Source organism: Aspergillus homomorphus (genome assembly GCF_003184865.1).
Source record: "Aspergillus homomorphus CBS 101889 unplaced genomic scaffold BO97scaffold_83, whole genome shotgun sequence".
NCBI classification, from domain to species: domain Eukaryota; kingdom Fungi; phylum Ascomycota; class Eurotiomycetes; order Eurotiales; family Aspergillaceae; genus Aspergillus; species Aspergillus homomorphus.
In genome coordinates this window covers 39,681-63,803 of record NW_020291969.1, presented here as the reverse complement: position 1 = coordinate 63,803, position 24,123 = coordinate 39,681, and the positions used below count along the sequence as shown (strand labels likewise).

The window sequence follows — 24,123 nt, the reverse complement described above, 5'->3', positions numbered from 1 at the left end:
AAATAAAATAAATAAAATAAATAAAATAAATAAAATAAATAAAATAAATAAAATAAATAAAATAAATAAATTAAATTAAATAAATTAAATATAAAAAATATTACTATACTATAATTAAAAATATATTATACTTTATTTATTATTTATATAGAAAAGAGATATATATATTACTAACTAATCTATAATTAATAATTTATTTATTATATCTAACCTTTCTGATTAGTAAATATAAATAAATAAAATAATAATTATATCTTAATCTAACTTTAATTATATACTTAAATTATTTTTTATATCCTGATCTTACTACTAGGTTATGGTTAGGTTAGAGTTAAGGTATAATAGTTAGGTTAAGCTACTCTAAACTTTATATTATAATTCTTATTCTCTTATATTGTAATCTTTTATATAGTCTCTATAAGCAATATCTTGAATTTTGAAGAGATTTATTAACTTTTCGTTTAGTTATTTTAGTTTCAAGAAAAATCAGTTTATATAAGAATCCTAAACAAATCAATATTATCCGTGAGGGGAGGTTATTTGTGAGGTGTGGCTGGCCCATATACAGATGTATGTGGGCTCAGCGGCGTGGCAGGTAGTCAACAGTTAGTGATTCACCAGCGGTTGCTTAGTCACACTCACGTGACTTGACAGTCCTACTCGCATCCGAAAAGACGTCGATAAATAGTTTGAGAGTGGCACGCTATACACGGCTAGTATCTGCAGCAGCCAAGCATATATGCGCCTCAGCCTAGGTTCGATACTCCCGTATCTTATTCAAGTCTTTAAGAGCCTTATATTTGTTCCTTCGGGCTCCTGAATATTTACCAGCGGATCTTCCCGTCCCCAAGCTTAATTAACTGGGAGAGCAGTGTTCGCTCTCGTCATTGCATTGAAGGATGGCAGCTCTTAGCGAGGACCTGCTTATCACTGTGAACAAACTACAAGATCTAGTTTTCAATACCATAGGAAATGATTCGCTTGATCTCCCCCAGATTGTGAGTGAACATGACCCGTATCCTGTTCTTACTTGATACTCTATTACATGCAAGTATAGTCCAGCGCAGCTTATCACATTTAATCACAGGTCGTTGTCGGCTCTCAATCTTCTGGAAAATCATCCGTTCTTGAGAATATAGTTGGCAGAGATTTTCTGCCGAGAGGAAGCGGTATTGTGACAAGAAGGCCCTTGATCCTGCAGCTCATAAACATTCCGAGTGAACGGCATGACAGGCCCGACGGTGACGAGGTCCATATACCTCACACTGCTGCAAGTGTTGCAGGGCAAAACGAGTGGGCGGAGTTCCACCATCTCCCTGGTCGCAAATTTGACGACTTTGCTCTGGTGAAGCAGGAAATCGAAGCGGAGACAGCGAGGATAGCAGGAAGCAACAAAGGAATCAATAGGCAGCCCATCAATCTGAAGATTTTCTCGCCTCACGTCCTCAATCTTACCATGGTTGACTTGCCGGGGTTGACGAAAGTGCCCATTGGAGATCAACCGTCTGACATCGAAAAACAAACTCGGGCATTGATCTTGGAATATATAGCGAAGCCCAACAGCATCATTCTGGCAGTATCTCCTGCCAATGTCGACCTCGTGAACTCGGAGGCTTTAAAGCTTGCGCGGCAGGTTGATCCAATGGGGCGAAGGACCATCGGTGTCTTGACGAAGCTGGATCTCATGGACCATGGTACCAATGCCATGGACATCCTCTCTGGCCGCGTCTACCCATTAAAACTTGGTTTCATAGGTGTCGTCAATCGGTCTCAACAAGACATCCAATCTGGGAAATCCCTATCCGACGCATTGCAGGCTGAGCTGGACTTTTTTAGACATCATCCCGCTTATCGCAATATGGCAAATAGATGCGGCACTCAGTTTCTAGCAAAGACCTTGAATACAACTCTCATGTCTCACATCCGTGATCGGCTTCCTGATATCAAAGCGCGCCTCAACACCCTTATGGGCCAAACACAACAGGAACTCGCAAGCTATGGCAACAAACAGTTCAGCGGAAAGGAGCATCGCGGATCATTGATACTGCAGCTAATGACACGATTCGCCTCGTCATTCATATCCTCGATTGACGGAACCTCCTCTGAAATCTCCACAAAAGAACTCTGCGGAGGCGCTAGGATTTACTATATCTTCAATTCTGTCTTCGGCAATTCTCTTGAGACGATAGACCCCACCCACAACCTGACTGTGTCCGATATCAGGACGGCTATCCGAAACTCAACAGGTCCTCGCCCGAGTTTATTTGTTCCAGAACTTGCTTTTGACCTGCTTGTAAAGCCTCAAATCAAGATGCTAGAAGCTCCTAGTCAGAGGTGCGTTGAACTCGTGTATGAAGAGCTCATCAAGATCTGCCATACATGTGGTTCACAAGAACTACTTCGCTTCCCCCGTCTTCAGGCAAAATTGATCGAAGTTGTATCCGATCTTCTTCGCGAACGATTAGGACCTTGCTCGGGATACGTGGAGTCTCTTATCTCGATTCAGCGGGCTTACATCAATACGAACCACCCAAATTTTCTTGGTGCGGCGGCAGCGATGTCGTCCGTTATTCAAAACAAGCAGGAGCAGGAAAGAAAAGCAGCACTGGCAGAAGAGAAAAGGAAAAGAGATAGAAGACGGCTCAAGGAACTTGGAGGCTCAAATGGCAACATCACTGCCTCATTGGATGATGAAGAAGATCAGCAATCCGATATCAAGCTACAAAATGTCTCTAACAGAAGTCAGTCCGCCCGGGGAGCTAGAAGCATGTCACCTCATCTTGGCAAGGGCCAAGACAGCGGCATTGCAGCTACATTGAACGGGACGCATTCAAACGCCTCGGCAGCGTTCGGGGCAACGAACACTACCCGTGATTCTTTCTTGAACTACTTCTTTGGCAAGGATGGCGTGCATCCTGTCACTTCGCTACCGCAACCATCAAACACAAATAGGCAGCTTGCAAGCCCTCATGAGGCCAGTGTCAGCCACAGCCTTCGGCGCACAGAAATGCGTTCTCCCATTTTGCCGCCTGACGATTACGTAGCCCCCGTAGAACATTATAATGACGTTGCTGTATCGGTGAGTCGAATATCTTAAATTGATAATATCCAAGATTTAGAGCTAATGAAGCATATATAGACCAAGGACGACCCAGACTCCTCTTTAACTGAGCGTGAAATCTTGGAGACTGAGTTGATTCGTCGATTGATCTCCTCGTATTTCAATATTGTCAGAGAAACGATTGCTGACCAGGTGCCCAAGGCTATCATGCATCTTCTTGTTAATCACAGCAAAGATGTTGTGCAGAATAGGCTTGTTAGCGAGCTCTACAAAGAAGACCTATTTGGAGAGCTTCTGTACGAAGATGATGGAATCAAGGCGGAGAGAGAAAAGTGTGAAAAACTTCTTGATACATATAAGGAGGCAGCGAAGATTGTGGGCGAGGTTTTGTAGATCTTTGATCAAGCAATCTCGGTTGCAACACTTCTATGAACTTTGACTGCACTATTCTCTACAACAACGCAATGGCCTGGAATCGCTGTTGACAGGTATCGTTTCTGTGTTTTAGGGAAAGACAGTGTGGCACTTTTGTATTGTATATCGAAACTGTGGTATTTCGTCTTTCACCAATATTGTCTGATTCGTCACGTCGAATTTCCGAGTAGCATGGCATGGTCTGTTTTCAAGCTAGAGGAATTTGTATATATCAATATCCTACGGGCTTGAAACAATGGAGCTGGACACTGTAAGAGGTCAAAATAGGCCGGCAACATTGGGGGAATGAGTTTGCAGCATACGTGGAGTATATATATTTATTCTTTCTTCGAAGGTGCTTTTCTCCCACGTGCCCCTTCGAAGCCATACAAAGCACCGCCTATGAATACCAATGTGGCACCTATGAGCACACCTGGTGTGAGAGAATTGCCGAATATATATATAGACAACAAAAGCGAGGCGAGCTTGCGAATGTTCAAGACAATTGTGACGGTTAGCGAAGATGTTTTCGCGGATAGAAGATGTACCCCGCGGATGCACAAGTATTGAGTTAATGCATTTACCAAAAGGTACACCAAGCGGGTTGGTATCACGGCGAACATCAATCGCAAGTGCTCGAAACCCAGGAGTGATTGTGAAAGGTATGCCATGCTGCTGGGAATTGATGCCATGCATGGTAGTTCACAATGTCTCTCTCTCGATACAGAATCCTCAAAAGCAAGTGACTTATTTGAGGAATGCGATGAGAACATCGTTCGCCATTGAGTAGCAACTTGCGGGTAGGTAGGCAAAAATAGAGGCAGTGACAGTATGTGAGAATAAAAGAGAGCCTCTTTCCAGTGGTTGCGGCCGTATGTCTCGTAAAGCCGATCTGCATAGATTCCCTGGAAGGCGGACAGAATCATCGCCACAGCAAGGATAGTGAACCCGATCATCGTCGTCATCCTTGACCCGCCTTCAACATGCACTGATTGGCCTTTCGCTCTTGCATCTGCCATTGCGGCGGCGACTACGCCTAGAGTGAGCATCAGTACAGAAATGATCTGACCCTGTGAATAACGCTTAGCATTAAACATGTAACCTATGACCATGGAGGCCACAGGGCCTCCAGATCTAAGGATGATATGTAAAGGGACAGAGATCTTATACGCAAAAGCCCAATTGTTCAGGAGGTTCACGCTGATGAAGAAAGCTGTATAGACAAGCCAGGATCTCAAAGGAATGGCACGCGGTCTAAGGTACAAGGAGCGAGGGCCGGCAGCCGGATAGAAAAAGTCCGGAAATGTAAAAATTGCAGTCAAGATAAATTGGGCAAGCGTGATCATCGGGCCTTCTTGTTTATTAGATTGAACAGGGTATCAACAATTGATAAGGTTATTGGGATTTACCGGAGCTTGGCTGATCTCTGGATGATAGGAATGTCAGTACAGTATCTGTGTATATACTTCACTTAATCTGTCAATCAACTTACTTGATGATCGCCTCGAGTGCGAAAACCTTTGTATATTATATCAGTTATTGAAACCTACTACTTTTGACATTACTCACATTGGCACAGCAGCCACCGAATATCAGCGTCGATGTTAACATCAAATTAGACCATTTGTGTAGTGGTGAAGTGGTCGAGTTCATCTCAGTTTTAGGTAGCTCTCCGACCCCAGCTTCTATAAAACTTGCGCATCCCCCATTGTTATTATGGATGGCATCCGTTCGAGTTCTTGAAGCCCGTGGTTCAGTGGTGTGTAGGTCGACACTTGATGCAGATAAAGCCTGGTGGTTGAGACTGGGCCTTGCCGGACAGTCAATGTTTTTCTGTGTGGGCGACATGCCGTCCACAGTCCGTTCTATCTCTCGTGTGCACGAAGAATCAAATTGGTCAGGAAGACCGAAGAAATATACCTGGAAAAGCAGTGGGGAGGATTGTCCAGAGAAGATACGTGGTCTTGTTCAATAATATTTTGTAATCCTGTTGTTGTCTGTTGGGGTCGTGCATAAAGACTGCTTACTAAACTTGAATAAAATGAAGTTGGTTAGTTATCTAATTGTTCAGATGTGCAGTTACTGCGTAGCATATCTCTTCTGGATCCTCATTACTGATTCTGAAAAAAGATGCACTCCACCCTATGTGGCTGTAAGAGGACAAGATAACAGCACTATGCAATGCAGGATAAAACCTAGTAGGCTGATGAAATATAAGTTAATTATATTATAGCATTGTTTTGTTTTGTGCGCATGGACCACAGTAACGAGTATTTAGCGCAGCTGCGCAATGCCTCGAGAGGTACAGGACAGGGAGCCGACGGAGCTTGCTGCTGTCCTTACTCGAGATAAGGATTGCTGTCGTGAGGGACATCAGCAGTCATCCCCTAGGCGATTCATGGCTCGGACTAGGGACATGAACGAGACATTCCGTCGTGGACTCCTTCCACTTCAATCCACACCCCTCTTTCAGCAATTTACATGAGGCAAGCATGCGAAGCATAACATAACATCATTAATGACAAATGATTAGCCATCATCTATGATCTCATCATCACTGAGAGTGAGCCCTTCCTCATCATCCATAGATGCTAGACAGGCATCCAGAGTAGTACCGTAGCCCCGAACCCCTGACTTCGATGTATCCCCGGGCAGCTCAATTGTTGCACCAGGGGTACCAATTTCGACAGAGAACTTAGGTTTGCCAGGCGCCTGTAGCTTACACTTGCTGAATCTTGTGATCTTCTCGAGCTCCTGACACTCCTTGGCCCCTTCGACTAGACATGCCATGTAAGGCAATTGGTGGAGTAACAGGTCACTGCGCGACATCATGGTCGCTGCAACAGCTTGGCTGTCGTTCGTTTCAACTTTGTGCGGTACGTTATCAACTGGAAGTCCATTCTCGGTCCAGAGACTATTATCAGGTTTTAATATTGAGCGAGGGGCAGGTCGGCCAATCGAGTTCAGCAGCCTGCTTGTCCACAAAGTTACGAGGCCCTCGATTTCCTCCTTATCATGGAATGACCGCAACAGAGCCGGGTAGAGAAGTTGCTGGGCATGTCTTGCACTCCCAGCACCATCATTGAATGAGCTGGTTCTTGTAACCGGATCAGGAAGAGCGAATAGTAGCCCACGTGCGGCAATTTGATAGCTGATATCTTGTTGTCGTAAAGCCTCGACTGCAGCGCTAGTACTAGTTGCATGTACAAAGAACTTGCTTGACCCTTTAAAGATGGGATACAGCAAGTCGCTATCTGACAATGCACTTGTGCAACCGTCAAGGCACTCTGTGAACGAGGCGCCATTGCAAGAGAGAACATAGTTCTCATGTAACGCACTGATGAAAGTTTGTGCATCGGTACCAATCTCATTCCTCAGTTCGTTAACCTGGACCTGTGATATTCTAGGCCGGTCATGCTGCCGCAAGTAGCTTGGTGGCTTAACAGGTTGAGCGTCTTCCTCGGAGCCTGGATCGTCACGCTTGTTATACACAACTTTCCCAACGGCATGAAACAATCCCAGACTGGCCTCTCGTTGGGTTATCAGCCCTAAGGTCTTCTCCTCTAGCGGAGTAAGAATCGAAGTTCCTCGGGATGAATGCTTAAATCTGGACGATTTCGTTCTCTCTGCGGGATCACCAGCTTGCAGACAGATAAATTCTAGTGTGGAAGTCGCACTCCGGATATCCCCACTTCGTGAGAGGCTGCGCATTACCGCAGGGGAAAGAACTCGTTTCGATTGAGAAACGCGGCCTTCCTTCTCTATGATCAAATTTAGGGCTTTGAACATGAAAGTTGGAGCTATACTATTGAAGTCGATTATGCTTGTTCCTGGGTGATTGCAAATTGCCGAGCCCAGCAATCTATGAGCCGTGATATTATCTGGGAAAGACGAGCCCGAGTCGAGAAGTGTTTCTGAGATAATCATGACAACAGGAGAGCAAGATTGTGCGCTCATATTCCGAGCTAAGGCTGTTATCGCAAGATACCGCTGAACAGCGAGTCTGAAAACCAACAAACTAGAGGACTGAGCTGTTAGTGATGGGAATTCTTCAACCACGATTATACGCCGTTGCTGTGAGTAGCTCTCGTTGCCGGCGCTTTGACTCTGAGACGAGCCGCTGCGCCCGTCAAGCTCGAGACCTGGAAGCTCATTGCCGCGCTCCAAAAAATCACCAAATTGTGAGGCAATGGAACTGTGCACATTGGTGACAGCGTTAGATGCTGTAGGGTTTCTCCATTCAAGTATATCAAACCCCAAGGTTTCCGATAAAACAGATACTGTGGCCGTCTTTCCACTTCCAGCAGGGCCACGGAGGACAAGTAGCTTTCACCGTTGTCAGTGATGGATGGTATAGATTGTAAGTCCATACTCAGTGTTTGACAGATGGCCAAGCTACATACCCTTTTACCAGTCCCGTCCAATGCATTATTTAACCAATCCCTCACGTCGGAGACTTTTCTCTTATGTACTGCTAGTTCACTGAGGTTCGTTGGACCAAATCTTTGAGCCCACGGCAAGTCTTCGCCATTTGTATTGATTTGAGGTGACTGCCGGGGTTTAGGATCACAGAGGGGCGGTATGACAAAGCGTCTGGTCGTGCTAGCATTTTTCTGGCTATAGGGCAATGCCATCTGAGGTAGACGGGGGTCTCCCGGACAGTTCGACGTATCTCTGCTATCATCATGTAGACTAGTCCCATCGCCCGAAAAATGCTGTGTGAATATTTCGTCGAAAGAATCGTAGTCATCCTCGATGACATCGTCAGATGTGCCCGGTGTCTCTGTTGCTATGCTTGTTTTCGCATGGTCGTCTTTAACAGAAGGTGGTTGGTCGGATGCCGAATTACTGCGCTGATCGAGTAAAGTGCGTTGTGTTAAAGAAATGTCCGAGGGTGCTTTGCGTTTCATCGTCGCTAGTACTTGTGCGCCTTGGGCTTGACAGACGAGGAAACCGACTGGTTACTACTAGTTTGTTCTGCCAATCCTCAGGCTCGCGTTGTCGGTGATCGAGCTACGTTGGATACTAAGTAGGTGCAACTTGGAAATCGGCCTGTTAGCCAATTGTAATCAGCATTCATGACCGGGTTAAGAAATTGTGCACCATGACGGTTGATAGAGAGGGGGACCAGTCGTCACTGGAGCGGGCGAGATCGTCATTATACCGGTCTCGAGATCTGGATTAGAGCTTCGGAGCTTTGATACCAGTGGCAGAATAGTTCTACCGAGTCCCGAGCCGCATAACCTCCAGACTGCTTTTACTGTTTACCCATTCGGCCCGGATCACTAAGTATGTACATAAAATTAAGTATAACAGTAACGCCCATTAAGTTAGCCACTCGCTATTCCTACTTATATTCAACTTGAATAAGTAAAGCGGTAGAAATTTATTCGTACTTGATACTTTCTATATAAAATAGGGAGTTTTTTTCCCCCTTATGTTGGGATCTTAGAGGGTTGTAAGGCTGAAGATATCATTTATTGGGGTATTGTATTAGAGAATATCTATTTTTCTCATAAAAAATAAGCCTATATTAGGATTTTTCGTGTATCAAATACTAAGTTGATACGAAGATGAGTATAGGATACCAAGGCAGATAAAGAATACTGCTTTAACTATCCGGCTTTGATATAGATAGAAATATCTATGCCATGGGTAGGAATAACAAATCCCTAAAAATATGGGCTAGGCTGCGCAATATGTACGAAACCACGTATTTGCCAGGTTACTGTATTGCTCCCTCACGGACCAGACAAGCCTGAAGAGAAACCTAGGATGTCATTATATCTCTGTTGGTGGATCAACATCAAAATCCATCAATAGGGTACGTATGAAGGATGAATTGAAATCCTCAAGACCCCCCGAACACGTCATAATAATAATCATTATCGAGACCAACACGCGATGGGACAGTAGGGGATTGTCCAACGAACGCTAAGTCGTCAAAGCGGACGTTCAACAGGCGAATCTTGAGCCCATAGTCGCTGATCAAATCTATCAGCTTACTTGTCTCCGTAGTAATAGGTTGTTGGTTAAGTAGCATCAGTAAACCGTCAAGCCATTCTGCGGCTACGCTAAGGGACTGTGGATGCAGGTTCAGTAAAACACATTCCCCCTGCGTGGACTTGCTGACTTGTCGATGATGGCCAGCGTCCTGCGCGCCCTTCATCCTTGCGGCAGCCTCAGGGTGGCCATGGATTGCTATTTTCATAGAATTATTAGGACAAGACTTAGTCTTCACGGGCGAGAAAGCGTCATCAGACGACTTAGAAACATTTGAGACCACGGAAGAAACAATTGAAAGTTCAACTGGGCAAAAGTGCAAGTGATTAGTTAAGCACAAATCAGAAGCAAGGGACAGGTGCTACAAATGGCACGCTTACTTTTCTCCGAGAGGACGTCTAGTTGAGGACTCTCTTTCTGCCTATGTTCGAAGTCGCCGAAGTGCAGAAACCGTCGATTATGCGATAGCTGGATAAACCTCCAGGAAGTCTTTTTTGATGCTGCTTCCAATTCAGGAGTGTTTTCGGTAGGAAACCAATCGCCTCGAAGCAGGCATCTTATTCGTTGTTCCTTCACAAAGTGAAGGGCCTCGTGGTATAGCTCTCCGCGCATATGCCGGAGATGTTCCCCCCAGACGTCTTCGTACGTGAGCTCCAACAGTTCCATCTGCAACTCTCGCAGACGCCCGTAATCGAAGTTAACTATGTCTTCTTCCACCTCTTGCACATCCTTAGCGCGAGGCGCATTCGCGATGATTGATTCAAGGAGCACCCGAACGAGCTCAACAGTTTTGTCATAATCTCTGATTTCGGCACCAGTGGTCCTCCACAGACGGAAGAACGCATGTAAGCCAGCGACATGTAACCGTGTCCAGTGTAATAGGAGAGGCTGGAATAGACTGTCAATGTTCGAACGTGAATCTATTAGCAAGGACGTTTTCACGTCTTCCATCTCTGACTTGTCCACTTCAAAATGGTCATAGAGGATGGAGGTAACAGACAACGAAGCACGAGCTATTGGACACCGTTGGTCGACCGGCCTAGTTGACTGCTCCATGATAATCTTTTGAAATTCATCTTGATTGTTTCTGACATAATCCGCCAGATCCATCAGTCCCAGGAAGCCTGTACACTCAAACTGCATCACTGGATTCTCAGAATCGAAACCAAGTCGCCGCCACTTTTCCGGATGATGGCGCTTGGACCGACGGATATCCTCAACACTTCCAGCACCCTTGTCATGACTCCGTTCCAAAGAGCTAGCCAAAAAGATCCCCTTTAATGCTCTTCTATGTTCTGGCTGCTCTAGATCCAGGGGAATGTCTCGCCACTTCCTCAAAAGAACTTTAGTGAGATACTGGAACTCGATCAATGGATGAATATGGTCCTGCATGGCAGTTCCCCGCATCAGGGAGTATACTGCGCGTATGACGCCCAAATCCTGTAACTTTTGAATGAATCTTGGCCATTCCAGATCCGCCTCGTTCGTGATGGATTCACGCATGAGTGAATTGATCAGTTGCAATGCATTGGCACAAAGCGCATGATCTGCAGAGGATAATCTGCTAACGAGCATCTCCAGGAATTGCGGATATACGGCAATCGCAGGCTTTAGCGCACGGAAACCAAATCCTCTGCTCTGCGAGACATCATCATCCGTGTGCGGATGTGACACTATAGACACAAGTATAGACATAGCACCTCTGAGAATGTTGACAAGGGGGTGAGTCACGATGAGCTCAACAACCTGAGGGACATTGAATACCAGTCAGTCATGATACAGCACGATTTTATCACATGTAGATGAGGTCATGATTGTGCTCATACCCTTTCAACCACTTCCTGGTCTACAAAGTCCCAGCCCTTGTCCACTTCCAGGAGTCTTGCAAAGCTAGTCAGGCTGTAGGCCAGTGTGTTTCCAGTTGCATGTAAGATTAGATAACGCAGCCTAGCCAATCCACCTTCTGCAATGAATATATCGGCGAACGAAGGATCACCGATGCTGCCTTGCAGCTTGAAAACTGCCATTTTGCGTACCCCATCTTCATCGCTTCCTAGTCTTTCGACAAGTTCCGGTATGCTGCTATCCATGGTCTTGAGAAAGCCGTTTGCTTGGAAAGAGTTATCAATCAGAACCGGTCTGTATGATGCTCTATTTTTTGACCATGCACAATGTGGGATCGATGCTCAAGCTAAGCGGCATGCTCATTCGGGAGATTTAGTAAATGGTACGGTGTTGATTGATCACATCCTATCTGCCGTAAAAAGCAGGGAACAAGGGAAAGAGATAGAGGAGAGAACCTGGAGAGATGATCAGGAGGTGGGCTGCCAAGAAGCCGCCGCTGCTAGTTACTCCATACCCTAAATTACTGTACAGCCGGTGAAAGCCACCCTCTAGACCCCAAGACCACATCCATAGATACGGGCATGACCGAGTAATCATTTCACGTGATATACATAGGGATTGCATAAGCTCCAGTACGTTAAGACGGAAATTGAGCCTGGTTCGAGTACTAGAATGTGAGCCAGATGAATCTATAGTACTCTTCTTGTCAAATCCGAATTGTCCACGGTCCAGTGATAGGATCCTCGAGAATTTATGCTGTATGTGTATGTACAGTACTTGTACCAGGGGACGGATCCTAGCTCCTTACTAGGGGATGCTTCTACGTAGTTAAGGAGGTGAGGTCGGGTGGACCCCGGACTCGACTGGAGGCGGATTGATCCAGTTACCCCTAAGAATGCCTGCTTATCTACTCGTACTACTACAAGTACATGCATCGATTTATCTGATTCTGCCGTTGTTGACTCTGCAATATGGATAGTCAACTAGTGAAGTGGGTCTAGACTAAAGGAGGATTATTTGCTTCTCTGATTCTTCCATTGGCAGAGCAGCCATTATTATTATTGCTCCTCGCGACCCCCACTAGTGTTTCGCTTCAACGGCTCGTGTTTCTTTTTACTCAAGTACTTACTGTACAGTACATATTCCTCCTGGAAGCTTACATCCGGACTTGGTGCTATTCGAGTGAAATTACCATGCCACACATCCCAATCGAGCCCGGCAACTTTCCCGCCACAAGACCGATTTTCATGAAAAGAAGATGCGATAATGGATTGGCAGGGTCTGAGGTTCCCATACATACAAGGTAGAATTTGCGCATGGAATTGAGGATTTGGCAAGGAGGAAAAGCTAATTCGCTATCCTAATCTGCAGCAAAAGAATCCAGCCGCCACCTGTTCTTAGGCCGAGCTCCCAAACTAATGCCATCGACTACTCAGATGTTACAGGAAATCCTCACGAAAGAGATATTCGCCAAAGGAGCTTCTCGAAGAGACCGCGACTCCATAAACAACTCGCACCGACGAATTCGTTGACATTTGCAACCTCCAGTTTCTACTCTTCACCATCTCCCCGAACTCTCTCCCCGAATGATTGCCAGCCATCAACATTCTGCTTACTCCCCTGCCACGTCTGTCACAGGCGACCGACAACGAGGGAGACTCTAGATGCTTATTCTGACTGTGAAATATGTGGACAGAGAAGTTGTTACATCTGTCTCCGTTCATGCGATGCTGTTGATTGCAGTGGGTTGACTCGCATCGCTAAGAAGCCTTCAGGCTATATGTATGAAGATACCGCCGCTAAAGGGAAACACGCTATATCGCGAAGAGTATGCTCATCCTGTGCAGTTGAGGATCTGGACGAAATGGGTGTTGTAGTTTCAAGGTGCCTTGACTGTGTGGCCAAAACTACGACTTGACGGCAACCTATCCTTCCATTCTAGGCTACGACGCGAACATCTTGAAAGTCACCATCTTGAATCAGGCGGCCGCTAGGGTGTGCTCCCACGGAAGTAGACCATGGGAGATTGCAGGCCAGGAATAGGTTCTTCGGAACAAGGCAATTGGCGACAATACCCAGTCTCCAAAGGTAGACCCCGGATGCACATATTTCAAGGACAAATCATGTTGTTAAAGAATCCCCAGCACCATAAGAGAACAACATGGATTAACGCAAGCACCATCTAAGGGAGCAAATCGAGGGTCACTTGAATGTCCAAGCGAACCCCATAATCAAGCAGGCACCAAGAATCTTCACCAGGGTCCTGCTCTAATTGGGCCCTGTCAAATCATCTCAAATATCAGGGACGCTCACAATGGCCCTAGTTTGTAGTTGATGTTACTCCAGATCATCAAAGAAAACAAGGTTGCATCTTACCACAAGCCTTTTCAAGTGAGCGACGGAACACTGTTCGAAGCCAACCGAGATATTATGGAAAGAAAGAAAGGTCTCTGTTCAGATAACGCGACAGGGGGATATACTCCAGGAATGAAAAGGAAGTTCGGAATCAATCTACACTAGTGTCAAAACAGAGATTATGACTAGCTTCAAAGAAAGAATACATTTCCCATACGAGAATTTGATGCGCAACTGCTTTGAACCATAAATGAGGATAGCAAGCATGCGTTTTGTTCCCAATATCGCTTCTGTTTCTTGTATATGCCTCGAATGCGAGTTGATTTTCATCATTGGTGATTGTTCACATTTCCCATCGAGGGCAAAATACAATCAATGGTACATTGCTCCTTCAGCAAGGAGTGAATGGGGCAATGAAGTATGTTGGTAAATTTACTTAAACCATGTACTGGTACATGGAAGAGTTCGTCGGATTGTCATATTCAACGGCCAAACCTCATCTGAGCACCAGCATAGTGCCAAAGTCCCCGTAGGAAGCCGTGATATTCAACTGCTTCAGAAGTGTTTGTTCCGCTGCTTCTACCACCAGTGCAAAACATTTCGGTCAATCGAATGTGCCAGGGGGGGTAGCCATCGAGCCTCAGGAAAGGACCAAACACCAAGAGAAGGTCGGGCTCAGGCTTTGCAACAAGCTTTATTTGATCAGAAATCCTTTTATTCTCATCCGAAGTTGGCGAGCTTGGTCGAGTCGGCTGAGTAGTGATCTCGCTAATTTCTGCATCGACCAGTTCCATGGTGATATCTTCAGGCAAGAGTTTCCCGCTCTGGGACATCTCCGCCAAAGTTTTAGTCAGGTCAACAAATGTTTCCCTGCCATCAGTGGCAGAGAGCAAAAGCACTGTTAAGGACTCATTATTGTTGCGAACCATACAACCGCCTTGTTGTGGTTGGTCATAGACAGGGTGATGGGGTGCGAATAGTCGCAACCTCGGTTGTTGAATAGGAGAGCCATAATAGGAACACATTTTGTTCGTGATAGCTTGGTGAAGGATAGGAATGCAGGATTTCAGAACCCCTATGTTGGCCCAATCGGTTAGCTTCATGCAACTGTGACATGTTTCAATGAGGGACGTCAAAAGGCTGAGCTCCCACTTACCGCTCCTTTCATACACACTCAGCACTGGTATTCCTGAGCTGACACTCCAGGCTGCAAGTTCCGCAACTTCGTCCATCAAAACAGCGAGGGCGTCATCTTCCTTACGAATTGAAAGAATGACACTCAAGTGCTCCGGTAATCGTTTAAGACCTTTGACATCCTTCCGGATTAATTCAGGTGTTCGGTGGTGGTAATATATGATCGCACATATCCGGTGCACAACGGCTTGATAGCTTTGGATCAGCCGAGTGATGATTCCAAAGAAGATGTGAACAAAGGTGTAGACGATATGGTGGATTTGTGTCTTTAAGAAAGTCCGTACAGGAGCCTTGCGGTGAGCTTTTTTGTGCCGTTGAGTAGGCCGCCGTTGGAGGTCAGAGGGGTCTGGAAGATATGGCCTCAAGATGCTTTCGCGGTCAGCAGCACTGAGTTTCGTCCCTCGAGAGCGTATATCGTTGCGAAACAGCTCTCTGTCATGTTGTGAGACCATATTTGCTCAGGTGTAGAGGTACATGAAACTTTTGGTGAGTGGTAAGAGGTCAAGAAAAAGAGGGCCCGGCTGGTTGCTAATGGTGAGCTACCCCAAATGCTCATGGCGTCTTTTTAAAGATGCCAGTAGTCATACACCATACCGTATTGAAGCGTTGCGGAACCGTGACACATAGCCTCATTACGAAGCGCAGCAAAAGGCTGAATACATAAGCTATTTAATTGCCTCGGGACAATAGAATTGAACAAGATCATCTTCGCGGTAAGTAGGTTTTCTCTGTCTTCCCCGATAATTTATGTGATCGTCTGCGGAGAGAGATTGGTTGTCATCCATCACAATTTCCGGGAATCAAACCACCTTATCTCTTCCGTACTCCGCACATCTCCCGTGGCTGCACCCAGGTCGCAAAGCCAAATTACCTACCCCTGGACAGCTTCGAATTATGTTATGGGCATACCCATTACAACCATAAGCTAAAGTCAATGCGGAAGACCTTCAGCGACCACCCAGAAAATGCCGGACGACGCGTCCACAAGTCCCCATCCCAATGCTGCGTCCCGTCCGGTATTCCCCCAGGGCCCCAGCTTCACACTTGAAGACTTCTCCAGCCGTGACTTCATCGTGAAGGAGTTCATTGAAGCTCTCTCCGAAACCACAGCTACGAATCGGCATTCTACAGGAGTACCTGTAGGTGGAAATCAGCCGTTCGACCCCAAACCGCTGATCCGGACCTTTGAGCACGCGCAGCGGCGACTGGGCGACATTTCGGGTGATCTTGAGATAAGAGAAAATGAATTATCTGCTGCAGTCCGCAGGGCAGAGGCACAGCACACTCAGAACCTGAACACTCTAGGACGGAAATTGACCCAGACTATCGAGGCCTTCCAGCAACTCGATACCTCGCTCAATGGAGCAGGGTTGTCTGGAGGAGCGCTTTCCGAATCGACAGGAAATATGGCTGTTGAGACGGGGCGCAGACTCGAGGAATTAGATCGACAAAGGCGCCGGGCGCTTGACGCACACTTTCTACTCGAATGCTGGGATGGCGTGAGTAATAGAGGGGATTTGACGCTCTTGGAGAATTTGCGAAGGTCGGGAACAGGTGAGGCCAAAGTGCGATCGGCACAGATTGCTCGTCAGTTGCTCAGGATTAGCCAGCGGCTTGACGCTGAAAGTTGGGGCGAAGCAGCCCGAAGACATGATGGGCCCTACGCGACTGGAACTGGTGGAGATGAATCTGCGAACATAAGGGGCAGTGGTATTCGCCAGAACACGCGAGAAATTATCGAGAAATTTTCCGAAACGCTCGAGAACGACCTACTGAAGCAGTTTGACGATTTTTACCGGAAAGCCAATTTCGAAGGCATGAAGGATTGCGCAACAGTACTTCAGGATTTTAACGGTGGTGCAAGCGTGATCGCCTTGTTCGTGAACCAACATCAATTCTTTATTGATCGCAGCCAGCTGGTGACAGAAGAGGTCGGAGGAGACCCAGAAGCCTGGGAGAAGCTTGCAGATCCCGATGCCGAACCTTCAAAAGTGGAACCTAGTCTTCAATCACTCATTGATGAAGTGAAGGTCGTGGTGCAAGAAGAGTCTGCAATCATCAAAAGGGCTTTCCCTTACTACGAGCAAGTATTAGGGAAGTTTTTGCAGCGCGTTTTCCAGCAGTCTATCCAACAAAGGCTCGAAATGGTTCTGGAAAAGGCGAACAGTGTCTCATCATTGGCTTTTTTGCGATCCCTGCAAAGTTCTCGCAGTTATATCAGCGCTTTGGTTGATGACTTGAAAGCGCATGGATTGACAGAACATCCCGACCCCATCTCGTCACAGACAGCTCTCGTTCTCGATCAGCAATTGGAGGATTTGTTTGTGCCCTATTTCGTAGGGTCGTCTTACATAGAAAGAGAAAAGAGAAATCTGGAAGAACTATATACCTCTTTGCAATTCAGGTTTACAACTTTCCATGCTCGCCGGAAGAGAGCGGCGACAACTTTCATGGCATCTCTTTCAAAGTCAGGCACGGAGGTTCTTTCTGCAAGAGATGCATATATTGCACGCCTTGAGTCTTCCGAACCTCCCTCAACGCAGAAGAGGCTGCTGCTCCAATTGGCAGGGTTGAGGGAGGCCAGTGATCCCACAAAACCCGCAGATATCAAGCTTACAGAAGACGACGGTCTCCCCAGCATTGCCCATGCAAAGCGAATGCTTAAATGGCTTGCCGAAGCAGTCGGTAGAGGGTTAGAGCTTAGCATGACCAGCGAAACGCCAAAGGATATGCTTGCGCTTGTAAGCCTTCTTCTGTCGATGATGGGAGATGGCTATATTGAAGTTTGTCTAGATGCTGCCCTTGATACAGCAACGTCTCAGGAGTCAGGCAAAGCAGAGCCTGATTTCGGGTATATACAAGCTATTCGGAACGCCATCGGTATCGCCAATCTGATGGTCATGTGCATCAACACTTTACTTATCCCTCTTGCCGCAGGCAGCATCACCGTTCGTCGGGAAATGGAGAAAAAGACAAATCTGATCATTATCCGGATTGAGGAGAAGATAAATCTAATAGAGCAAAAGATCATTGATGCGACTTTAGCCTGGGTTAATAAAATTCTGTCTGGTCAAAAGAAAAATGACTTCCGACCGAAGGAGGGCGACAATGCAACTTGGCTGGAAAGGCTACAAACACCGGTCAGTCATTATGCTGTGCCTTTTCTACAATTCCGTTGCTTCGGAGATGCTACCACGACGTATACTAATCATCTTTAGACGTGTGCATCAATTTGCAACTTCTTAGCTCGTGCGCATGACACTCTCAAAAGTCTGCTACCACCGAGTGGCTCCAATCTTCGCCAGGTGCTTACCGAGATTGCTCTTGGAACACGGAATCTTCTCCTGGAACACTACAAACGGTTTGTGGTGAATGGACCGGGTGGTCTCATTGTAACCAAGGATTTGACACAGTATGCCAATATCTTGAAAAGCTGGGACATCGAAGAGCACATAAAGGGACCCAGTGCTGCGCTGGATGTTCTTTTAGAAGTCGGAAGCCTTTTCGTGGTTGGGTCTGAAGCTTTGCAAGAACGAATACGCGGGAACGCGGTCAGCGTCGCCGGCAGAAGTACTGGGAACAGCATTGCTGGTACAAATCCAGGACGCGGCATTGGAAGCACCATTAAAGCGGACACAGGTCTTGGTGTGCAGGAAGTCAGGGCTTATATCTCTAGAAGGGAGGATTCCAACACGGCCGCCTTGCAACTTGTGCTTAATAATCTCTAATCTGGACAACTAACTGCTTAATAGCATGAAGGCCACGATGCTGTGTCAGTACGCGATTTAAAATTGCAGAATTGATTTCCAATTCGAGTCAACCGAAGTTCTTGAATTTGTCTTTCAAAGGCCCTGATGTTTTATGTGTTGTATTTCTGGAACAAGATAAGTTCTGTGGGCGCGCGGACGCCGCTGGTCTCAATCAGATCGTACATTTTCTAGCTGCTTAAGTAACCTTTCACGCATATGGTTTTTTGGACCAACTTATAAATAATATGTTCTCTTCAAGTAATTAAACTCGAAACTAGAATTCCACCCATCATATAAATAATAATTAGAAGTTCAAGAAGGCTCCGAGTCTGCGCTGAAGCTTATCTCTTACCGCTGCCTGATGTGAGGTCATCGGTGCTTCGATAAGCAGTACGGGCAAGCACGTGATCAAGGAGCTTCTCTGGGGCCACGCGGCGACAGCAATGCCGACTCTGAATCTATCACATCGTCCCTTTCTATCCTATGCTCCTGGGATACGTTATCAAATAAATTCCAGTTAAGAACCACAAACTTGCTTTTGGTGTCCATCCTCCGCACACTCGACTTTGTTCAGTGCGGCATCTACTCGAGAAACCCGCCCTTGTTCGCCGTCTCGTTGCAAATGTTATAAAGGTTGTGGCCATGACGTCTCGATGGCTCTTGCTAGTGGGCTACCTGACGCTGGCACTTATGCTACGGCCCAGCATAGCGAAATCGTCAGGCGAACCGAAAATTACTACGACCAAATTTGAGCATGGTCCGGTATCTCTCTTCTACTTCGATGATACGGAGACGGTCCTGATGAGCCTGGAGAACGGAGATCTTTTCCAGTCATTCGATGGAGGTCAAAAATGGGAAGCTGTTGAGGGAGAAAACGGGATTATGAAAGAGCAGGTGCTTTGGGCTCAGCAGCACCCGTTTGACAAGTATAGAGCATATGCCTTGGGTAACAATGGCCGTCATATGATGACAAAGGATCAGGGCAAAACCTGGAGTGCTTTCACGATTGATGAATTTCCAGCATTACAACAACATACGCCACTTGTCTTCCATGGTTGGGACTCCAGAAAAGTGATTTTTCAGAGCGAAGAATGTGCCGGATTTTTTTGCATTGTGAGGTCGTATTATACGACGGACGACTTTCAAACGGTCAAGCTGCTGCGCGAGAGCGCTGCAGGATGTTCGTGGGCACTTGGACACCCAGATTTCGCGGAGGATTTTCCATCTGTCGATCAGCTCAGTGACAGGACGTTGTGTGTTGTCCCGGGCTTGAAGGTGCCACTTGGTCATGCCAATCGCCTAGTATACTCTGATGACTACTTCAGCAGTAGTACTGATGGCATAGAAGTGAAGTTACAAGCAAATCGGCCAATCTCTGGAGTCATCAGCACAGCCGGTATCAAGAAGTTTATTGTTGCTGCCGTTAAGTCCAAGGGAACTGACGAGCTTGCTTTATATGTGAGCACTGACACGAATACTTGGACTCGGGCAGAGTTCGGTGGCCACAGGATAGAACAGGACGCCTATACAATGCTGGAAAGCACCAACTACAGCCTGCAGGTAGATGTTCTAACCAGCCCGTTTAGTGGTATGGGTGTGCTGTTTACATCAAACTCAAATGGTACCTTCTTCACCCGCAATATCGAGCACACCAATCGCAACGAAGCTGGTATTGTGGATTTCGAAAAGGTGGCTGGAATTCAGGGTATAGTACTGGTTAATACGGTCAAGAATCCTGAGAAGGTAGAGTCTGGCTCTGAAAAGAAGATCGTGAGTCAAATAAGCTTCGATGATGGAAGAACCTTTCAAGCACTCAAGGTGGGCGACAAAAATCTACATCTACACTCAGTGACTACTTTTGCGAACATCGGCCGCGTGTTTTCAAGTCCCGCACCGGGAGTAATCATGGGTGTCGGCAACACAGGTGACAACCTGAAGAGATACAATGACGGCAACTTATTTGTTTCAGACGATGCAGGAGTGACATGGCGCCATGCTCTTGATGGGCCTTATAAATACGAAATCGGCGACCAAGGTGCTGTCTTGATGGCGGTCAGTGATGCCGGGAAGGCGAAGAAGGTCAGTTACTCCCTTGATCATGGCAAGGAGTGGGATACAGTCGATTTGGAACACGCAATGTACCCCACTATGGTCACAACGACCCCCGACTCTACCAGTCTAAAGTTTATTCTCGTTGGGCAAGAGAACGGTGAAAAAGACTATATCGTGTATTCGATTGACTTCAAAGGCCTCCACGAAAGAAAATGTGGCCAGGATGACTTTGAAAGGTGGCCGGCCAGATTGAATGAGATCGGTGAACCTGACTGCTTGATGGGTCACAAACAATTCTATCGGCGCCGGAAGGCCAATGCGAACTGCTTTGTGGATGAGGAATTCAAGGATCCGCAGCCAATTCTAGAATCATGCAAATGCTCGGTCGAAGATTTCGAGTGTGAACAGCGCAGCGAAGATGGGAAAAGCTGTAGGCCTGCTGAGATTCCAATACCGCCAGAGGGTAAATGCAAAAATCCTGACGATAAGTTCATGGCCCCGTCAGGCTGGAGAATGATACCGGGAAATACCTGCATTCGCGAAGGCGGCAAGAATATGGATGATAAGATTGAGCAGTCATGTAAGGACGTGGGGACCTTTCCCCATGATGGCAATGACAAACTCAGTCATACTAAACAATTCTTTGATGCGAAGCAATTCAGCGCATATTATTACTTGGAACGGCAGTCCAGCAGCTCAGGAACCGACGAGACCATTATCATGCTCACGAGTTCACACAATCTTTATGTCTCACATGACCATGGCAAGACCTGGCAGCAATCGTTGCAAGGGAAGAAAGTCACCAGAATTGCACTTCATCCGTATAGTAGCGACACAGCTTTTTTTCTAACAGACGGGAAGGAGGCATTCTGGACGGTCGATCGTGCCCAGACATTCAAACGCTTCGAGGCGCCTATTCCACCGACACACGAGCGTGTCCCGACGCTATCTTTTCATCCCCGGTATAAAGACTGGCTCATCTGGACAGGCGCTGTGGATTGTGGGTCTGGCGACTGCCATTCCAATGCTCACATCAGCCAAAATCGTGGCGAGAACTGGAAGCTTCTCCTGCGTTATGTTCGGAAATGCGAATTTGAGAGTCGAGAGACTCGTCCCGACAGCAACAAGTTGATATTCTGTGAGCAGTTTGAAAGTGAAAACCGAAACAATCGATTGCAACTCCTGTCAAGCGAAAATGAGTTCGCTGATCGGCATGTCCATTTTAAAGATGTTATCGATTATGCTACGATGTTCGAGTTCATCGTGGTAGCCTCTCGTAACCCTAAAAAGCCAGAATCGCTGGTCGCAAGCAGCAGTGTTGATGGTCGTACTTTTGCGGAGGCGCACTTTCCTCCGAATCTTGATGTACCTGTTCAGACAGCCTATACCGTTCTCGAAAGCTCTACGCATGCCGTTTTCCTCCACGTTACTGTCAGCAATGCCGAAGGAGCTGAGTATGGCTCTATCATAAAGAGCAATAGCAACGGGACATCGTACGTCCTTAGCCTCGGCGCAGTGAGTCGGGACCGTCGCGGTTATGTCGACTTTGAGAAAATTCAAGGACTGGATGGCGTGGCTATCGCGAACGTTGTCAGCAATGTGGACAGGCTTGCCTCCGGCGAACCAAAGAAGCTGAGAACCATGATCACCCATAATGACGGAGGCCGTTGGATGTTACTTCCCCCCCCAAAAGACGCGGATGGCAAAAAATTTAGCTGTTCTGTGGAAGAAGGGAAAGGGGTTCCGAGTTGCTCACTACACCTCCATGGATATACAGAGCGCAGGGATGAAAGAGACACATATTCTTCCGGCTCAGCAATTGGCCTGATAGTTGGTGTAGGTAATGTGGGCGACCACTTGGTCAGCGATGCGGAGCCGGATACATTCATATCACAAGACGCTGGTTTCACCTGGAAATTCGTGAAGCAAGGTAGATACTTATGGGAATTTGGTGACTCTGGCTCTGTGATCGTGATCGTGCAAGAGTCAAAACCGACAAAAGTTCTCTATTACAGTACGGACGGGGGTGATAGTTGGGAAGAATACCAGTTTTCGGACGTCTCCATGCAAATTGAGGACATATCGACTGTACCATCTGATACCTCGAAGAATTTCCTTCTTTGGGGCAAAGACCTCGAGTCGGAAAACAAAGATAAGCTTGCCATTGTCAATGTTGATTTTAGCAAACTCTGGGCCGCCTCATGCAAGTTGAACGAGGATAACGGTGCTAGGGACGATTATTACATCTGGGAACCAAGACACCCTTTCGAGGACAACAACTGTCTCTTTGGCCATGTTGAACAGTATCATCGCAAGAAACCGGCTTCTCAGTGTTGGAATGACTGGCGCGAACCCCATATACACAGCATAGGGAAGAATTGCAGTTGTACCAGATCCGACTTTGAATGGTATGTCCCCTCTATTGATCCGCTGAAAACTGTTCAGATCCAGAAGCAAGACACGTGTCGCTAATATTGGACAGTGGATATAACTACGAACCTCTGAGTGATGGAAGCTGTGGGCTTGTCGCTGGATTATCTCCACCAGATGCGATGGCTATTTGTAAGGCAAATCCCGATCGAGTTGAATATTGGGAACCTACAGGATACCGACGTCTGCCCCAAACGACTTGTGAGGGAGGCTTAGAATTGGACCATCAGGTTTCGAAGCCCTGCCCAAACAAGGAGGAGGAATATCAACAGCGACACGGTATCGGCGGTGTTGGACTTTTCTTTGCGATTGTGACACCGATTGCTGTGGCCGGCGCTGTTGGATACTACGTCTTTACCAGATGGGATGGTAAATTTGGCCAGATTCGCCTTGGAGAAAATGTCGGCACTTCTTCTGGTTTGTTATCGCGAGATTCGCTGTTCATCACTGTTTCCGTCACCGTAATCGCGGGCGCGGTGGCTATTGCCAAAGCCTTGCCGCTTTTGGCCACCAGCCTATGGCGGAGTGCTAGCGGCTATTTGCGTTTCAGGCGCAGTGGAGGCTACACACGGCCCTACGCGTCTCGGGGTGCTTTTGCAGCCCGACGCGGCGATTACGCTAGCGTTGTCGACGATGAAGATGAGCTTCTAGGGGTCGAAGAAGCCGACATTGACGAGGAAGATGAGCTTTAGTGACAAAAGATTCATTTTTGCTTTTTCCTTTCCGTCCCCACTGCCGCCCCCCCGGAAATTCTTGACGTCTTGCCAATGATTTATGTCATCATACGAAGGTTCTCTGTAGGGAGACTCGACTTTAATGAACTTATCACTCAAGCTCGATTGGCTCAGCTATTTTTGCTTGTCTATTCACTCATAGAATGATAGATTTTCTGTTTAGCCCCGTCTCATATCTTTGGAAGGAGGATTGTCCGGTACAACAGGCCCCTCGGCCGCAATCAACACAAAAAATGGTCTTTCCATATGTACTACTCATCAAGTTTCGTCATACTGCGAGTATAAG

At 46.8% G+C, this 24,123-nt stretch overlaps 8 protein-coding genes across 8 annotated transcripts; 4 read left to right on the top strand and 4 right to left on the bottom strand.

Annotated features, from left to right (window-relative positions):
• The first annotated feature begins 701 nt into the window (after positions 1 to 701).
• BO97DRAFT_481666 (dynamin-related GTPase DNM1) lies at positions 702 to 3,664 on the top strand. Its single transcript, XM_025700830.1, has 3 exons — positions 702 to 998; positions 1,088 to 3,079; positions 3,140 to 3,664. Exons 1-3 carry the CDS (start codon positions 900 to 902, stop codon positions 3,452 to 3,454), a joined length of 2,406 nt encoding a protein of 801 aa, XP_025546036.1. The 5' UTR covers positions 702 to 899; the 3' UTR covers positions 3,455 to 3,664.
• Positions 3,665 to 3,813: 149 nt separating this feature from the next.
• On the bottom strand, positions 3,814 to 5,128 carry BO97DRAFT_357826 (putative UPD-GlcNAc transporter (Mnn2-2); the record flags this gene model as incomplete). The annotated part of the gene is made up of 4 exons (XM_025692223.1): positions 3,814 to 4,829; positions 4,885 to 4,901; positions 4,968 to 4,993; positions 5,045 to 5,128. The coding sequence occupies 4 exons, from the start codon at positions 5,126 to 5,128 to the stop codon at positions 3,814 to 3,816; spliced, it is 1,143 nt and encodes a 380-aa protein (XP_025546035.1).
• Positions 5,129 to 6,004: 876 nt separating this feature from the next.
• BO97DRAFT_401223 (putative cell cycle checkpoint protein Rad17) lies at positions 6,005 to 8,612 on the bottom strand (the record flags this gene model as incomplete). Its single annotated transcript, XM_025694330.1, has 3 exons — positions 7,879 to 8,612; positions 6,391 to 7,801; positions 6,005 to 6,342 (listed from the first exon to the last, which is right to left on the bottom strand). Exons 1-3 carry the CDS (start codon positions 8,383 to 8,385, stop codon positions 6,005 to 6,007), a joined length of 2,256 nt encoding a protein of 751 aa, XP_025546034.1. The 5' UTR covers positions 8,386 to 8,612.
• Positions 8,613 to 9,158: 546 nt separating this feature from the next.
• On the bottom strand, positions 9,159 to 11,756 carry BO97DRAFT_401221 (ELMO/CED-12 family protein). Its single transcript, XM_025694329.1, has 3 exons — positions 11,305 to 11,756; positions 9,859 to 11,224; positions 9,159 to 9,784 (listed from the first exon to the last, which is right to left on the bottom strand). The coding sequence occupies exons 1-3, from the start codon at positions 11,566 to 11,568 to the stop codon at positions 9,327 to 9,329; spliced, it is 2,088 nt and encodes a 695-aa protein (XP_025546033.1). The 5' UTR covers positions 11,569 to 11,756; the 3' UTR covers positions 9,159 to 9,326.
• A 657-nt stretch (positions 11,757 to 12,413) lies between these two features.
• Positions 12,414 to 13,449, top strand: BO97DRAFT_278083 (uncharacterized protein). Its single transcript, XM_025691039.1, has 2 exons — positions 12,414 to 12,626; positions 12,695 to 13,449. Exons 1-2 carry the CDS (start codon positions 12,517 to 12,519, stop codon positions 13,239 to 13,241), a joined length of 657 nt encoding a protein of 218 aa, XP_025546032.1. The 5' UTR covers positions 12,414 to 12,516; the 3' UTR covers positions 13,242 to 13,449.
• A 711-nt stretch (positions 13,450 to 14,160) lies between these two features.
• On the bottom strand, positions 14,161 to 15,324 carry BO97DRAFT_357835 (ditrans,polycis-polyprenyl diphosphate synthase; the record flags this gene model as incomplete). The annotated part of the gene is made up of 2 exons (XM_025692224.1): positions 14,161 to 14,753; positions 14,835 to 15,324. 2 exons carry the CDS (start codon positions 15,322 to 15,324, stop codon positions 14,161 to 14,163), a joined length of 1,083 nt encoding a protein of 360 aa, XP_025546031.1.
• Positions 15,325 to 15,704: 380 nt separating this feature from the next.
• On the top strand, positions 15,705 to 18,835 carry BO97DRAFT_447273 (exocyst subunit SEC10). The gene is made up of 2 exons (XM_025698755.1): positions 15,705 to 18,012; positions 18,091 to 18,835. Exons 1-2 carry the CDS (start codon positions 15,838 to 15,840, stop codon positions 18,598 to 18,600), a joined length of 2,685 nt encoding a protein of 894 aa, XP_025546030.1. The 5' UTR covers positions 15,705 to 15,837; the 3' UTR covers positions 18,601 to 18,835.
• Positions 18,836 to 19,096: 261 nt separating this feature from the next.
• Positions 19,097 to 24,087, top strand: BO97DRAFT_379633 (vacuolar protein sorting/targeting protein 10). The gene is made up of 2 exons (XM_025693170.1): positions 19,097 to 23,081; positions 23,156 to 24,087. Exons 1-2 carry the CDS (start codon positions 19,264 to 19,266, stop codon positions 23,793 to 23,795), a joined length of 4,458 nt encoding a protein of 1,485 aa, XP_025546029.1. The 5' UTR covers positions 19,097 to 19,263; the 3' UTR covers positions 23,796 to 24,087.
• The last annotated feature ends 36 nt before the right edge of the window (positions 24,088 to 24,123 follow it).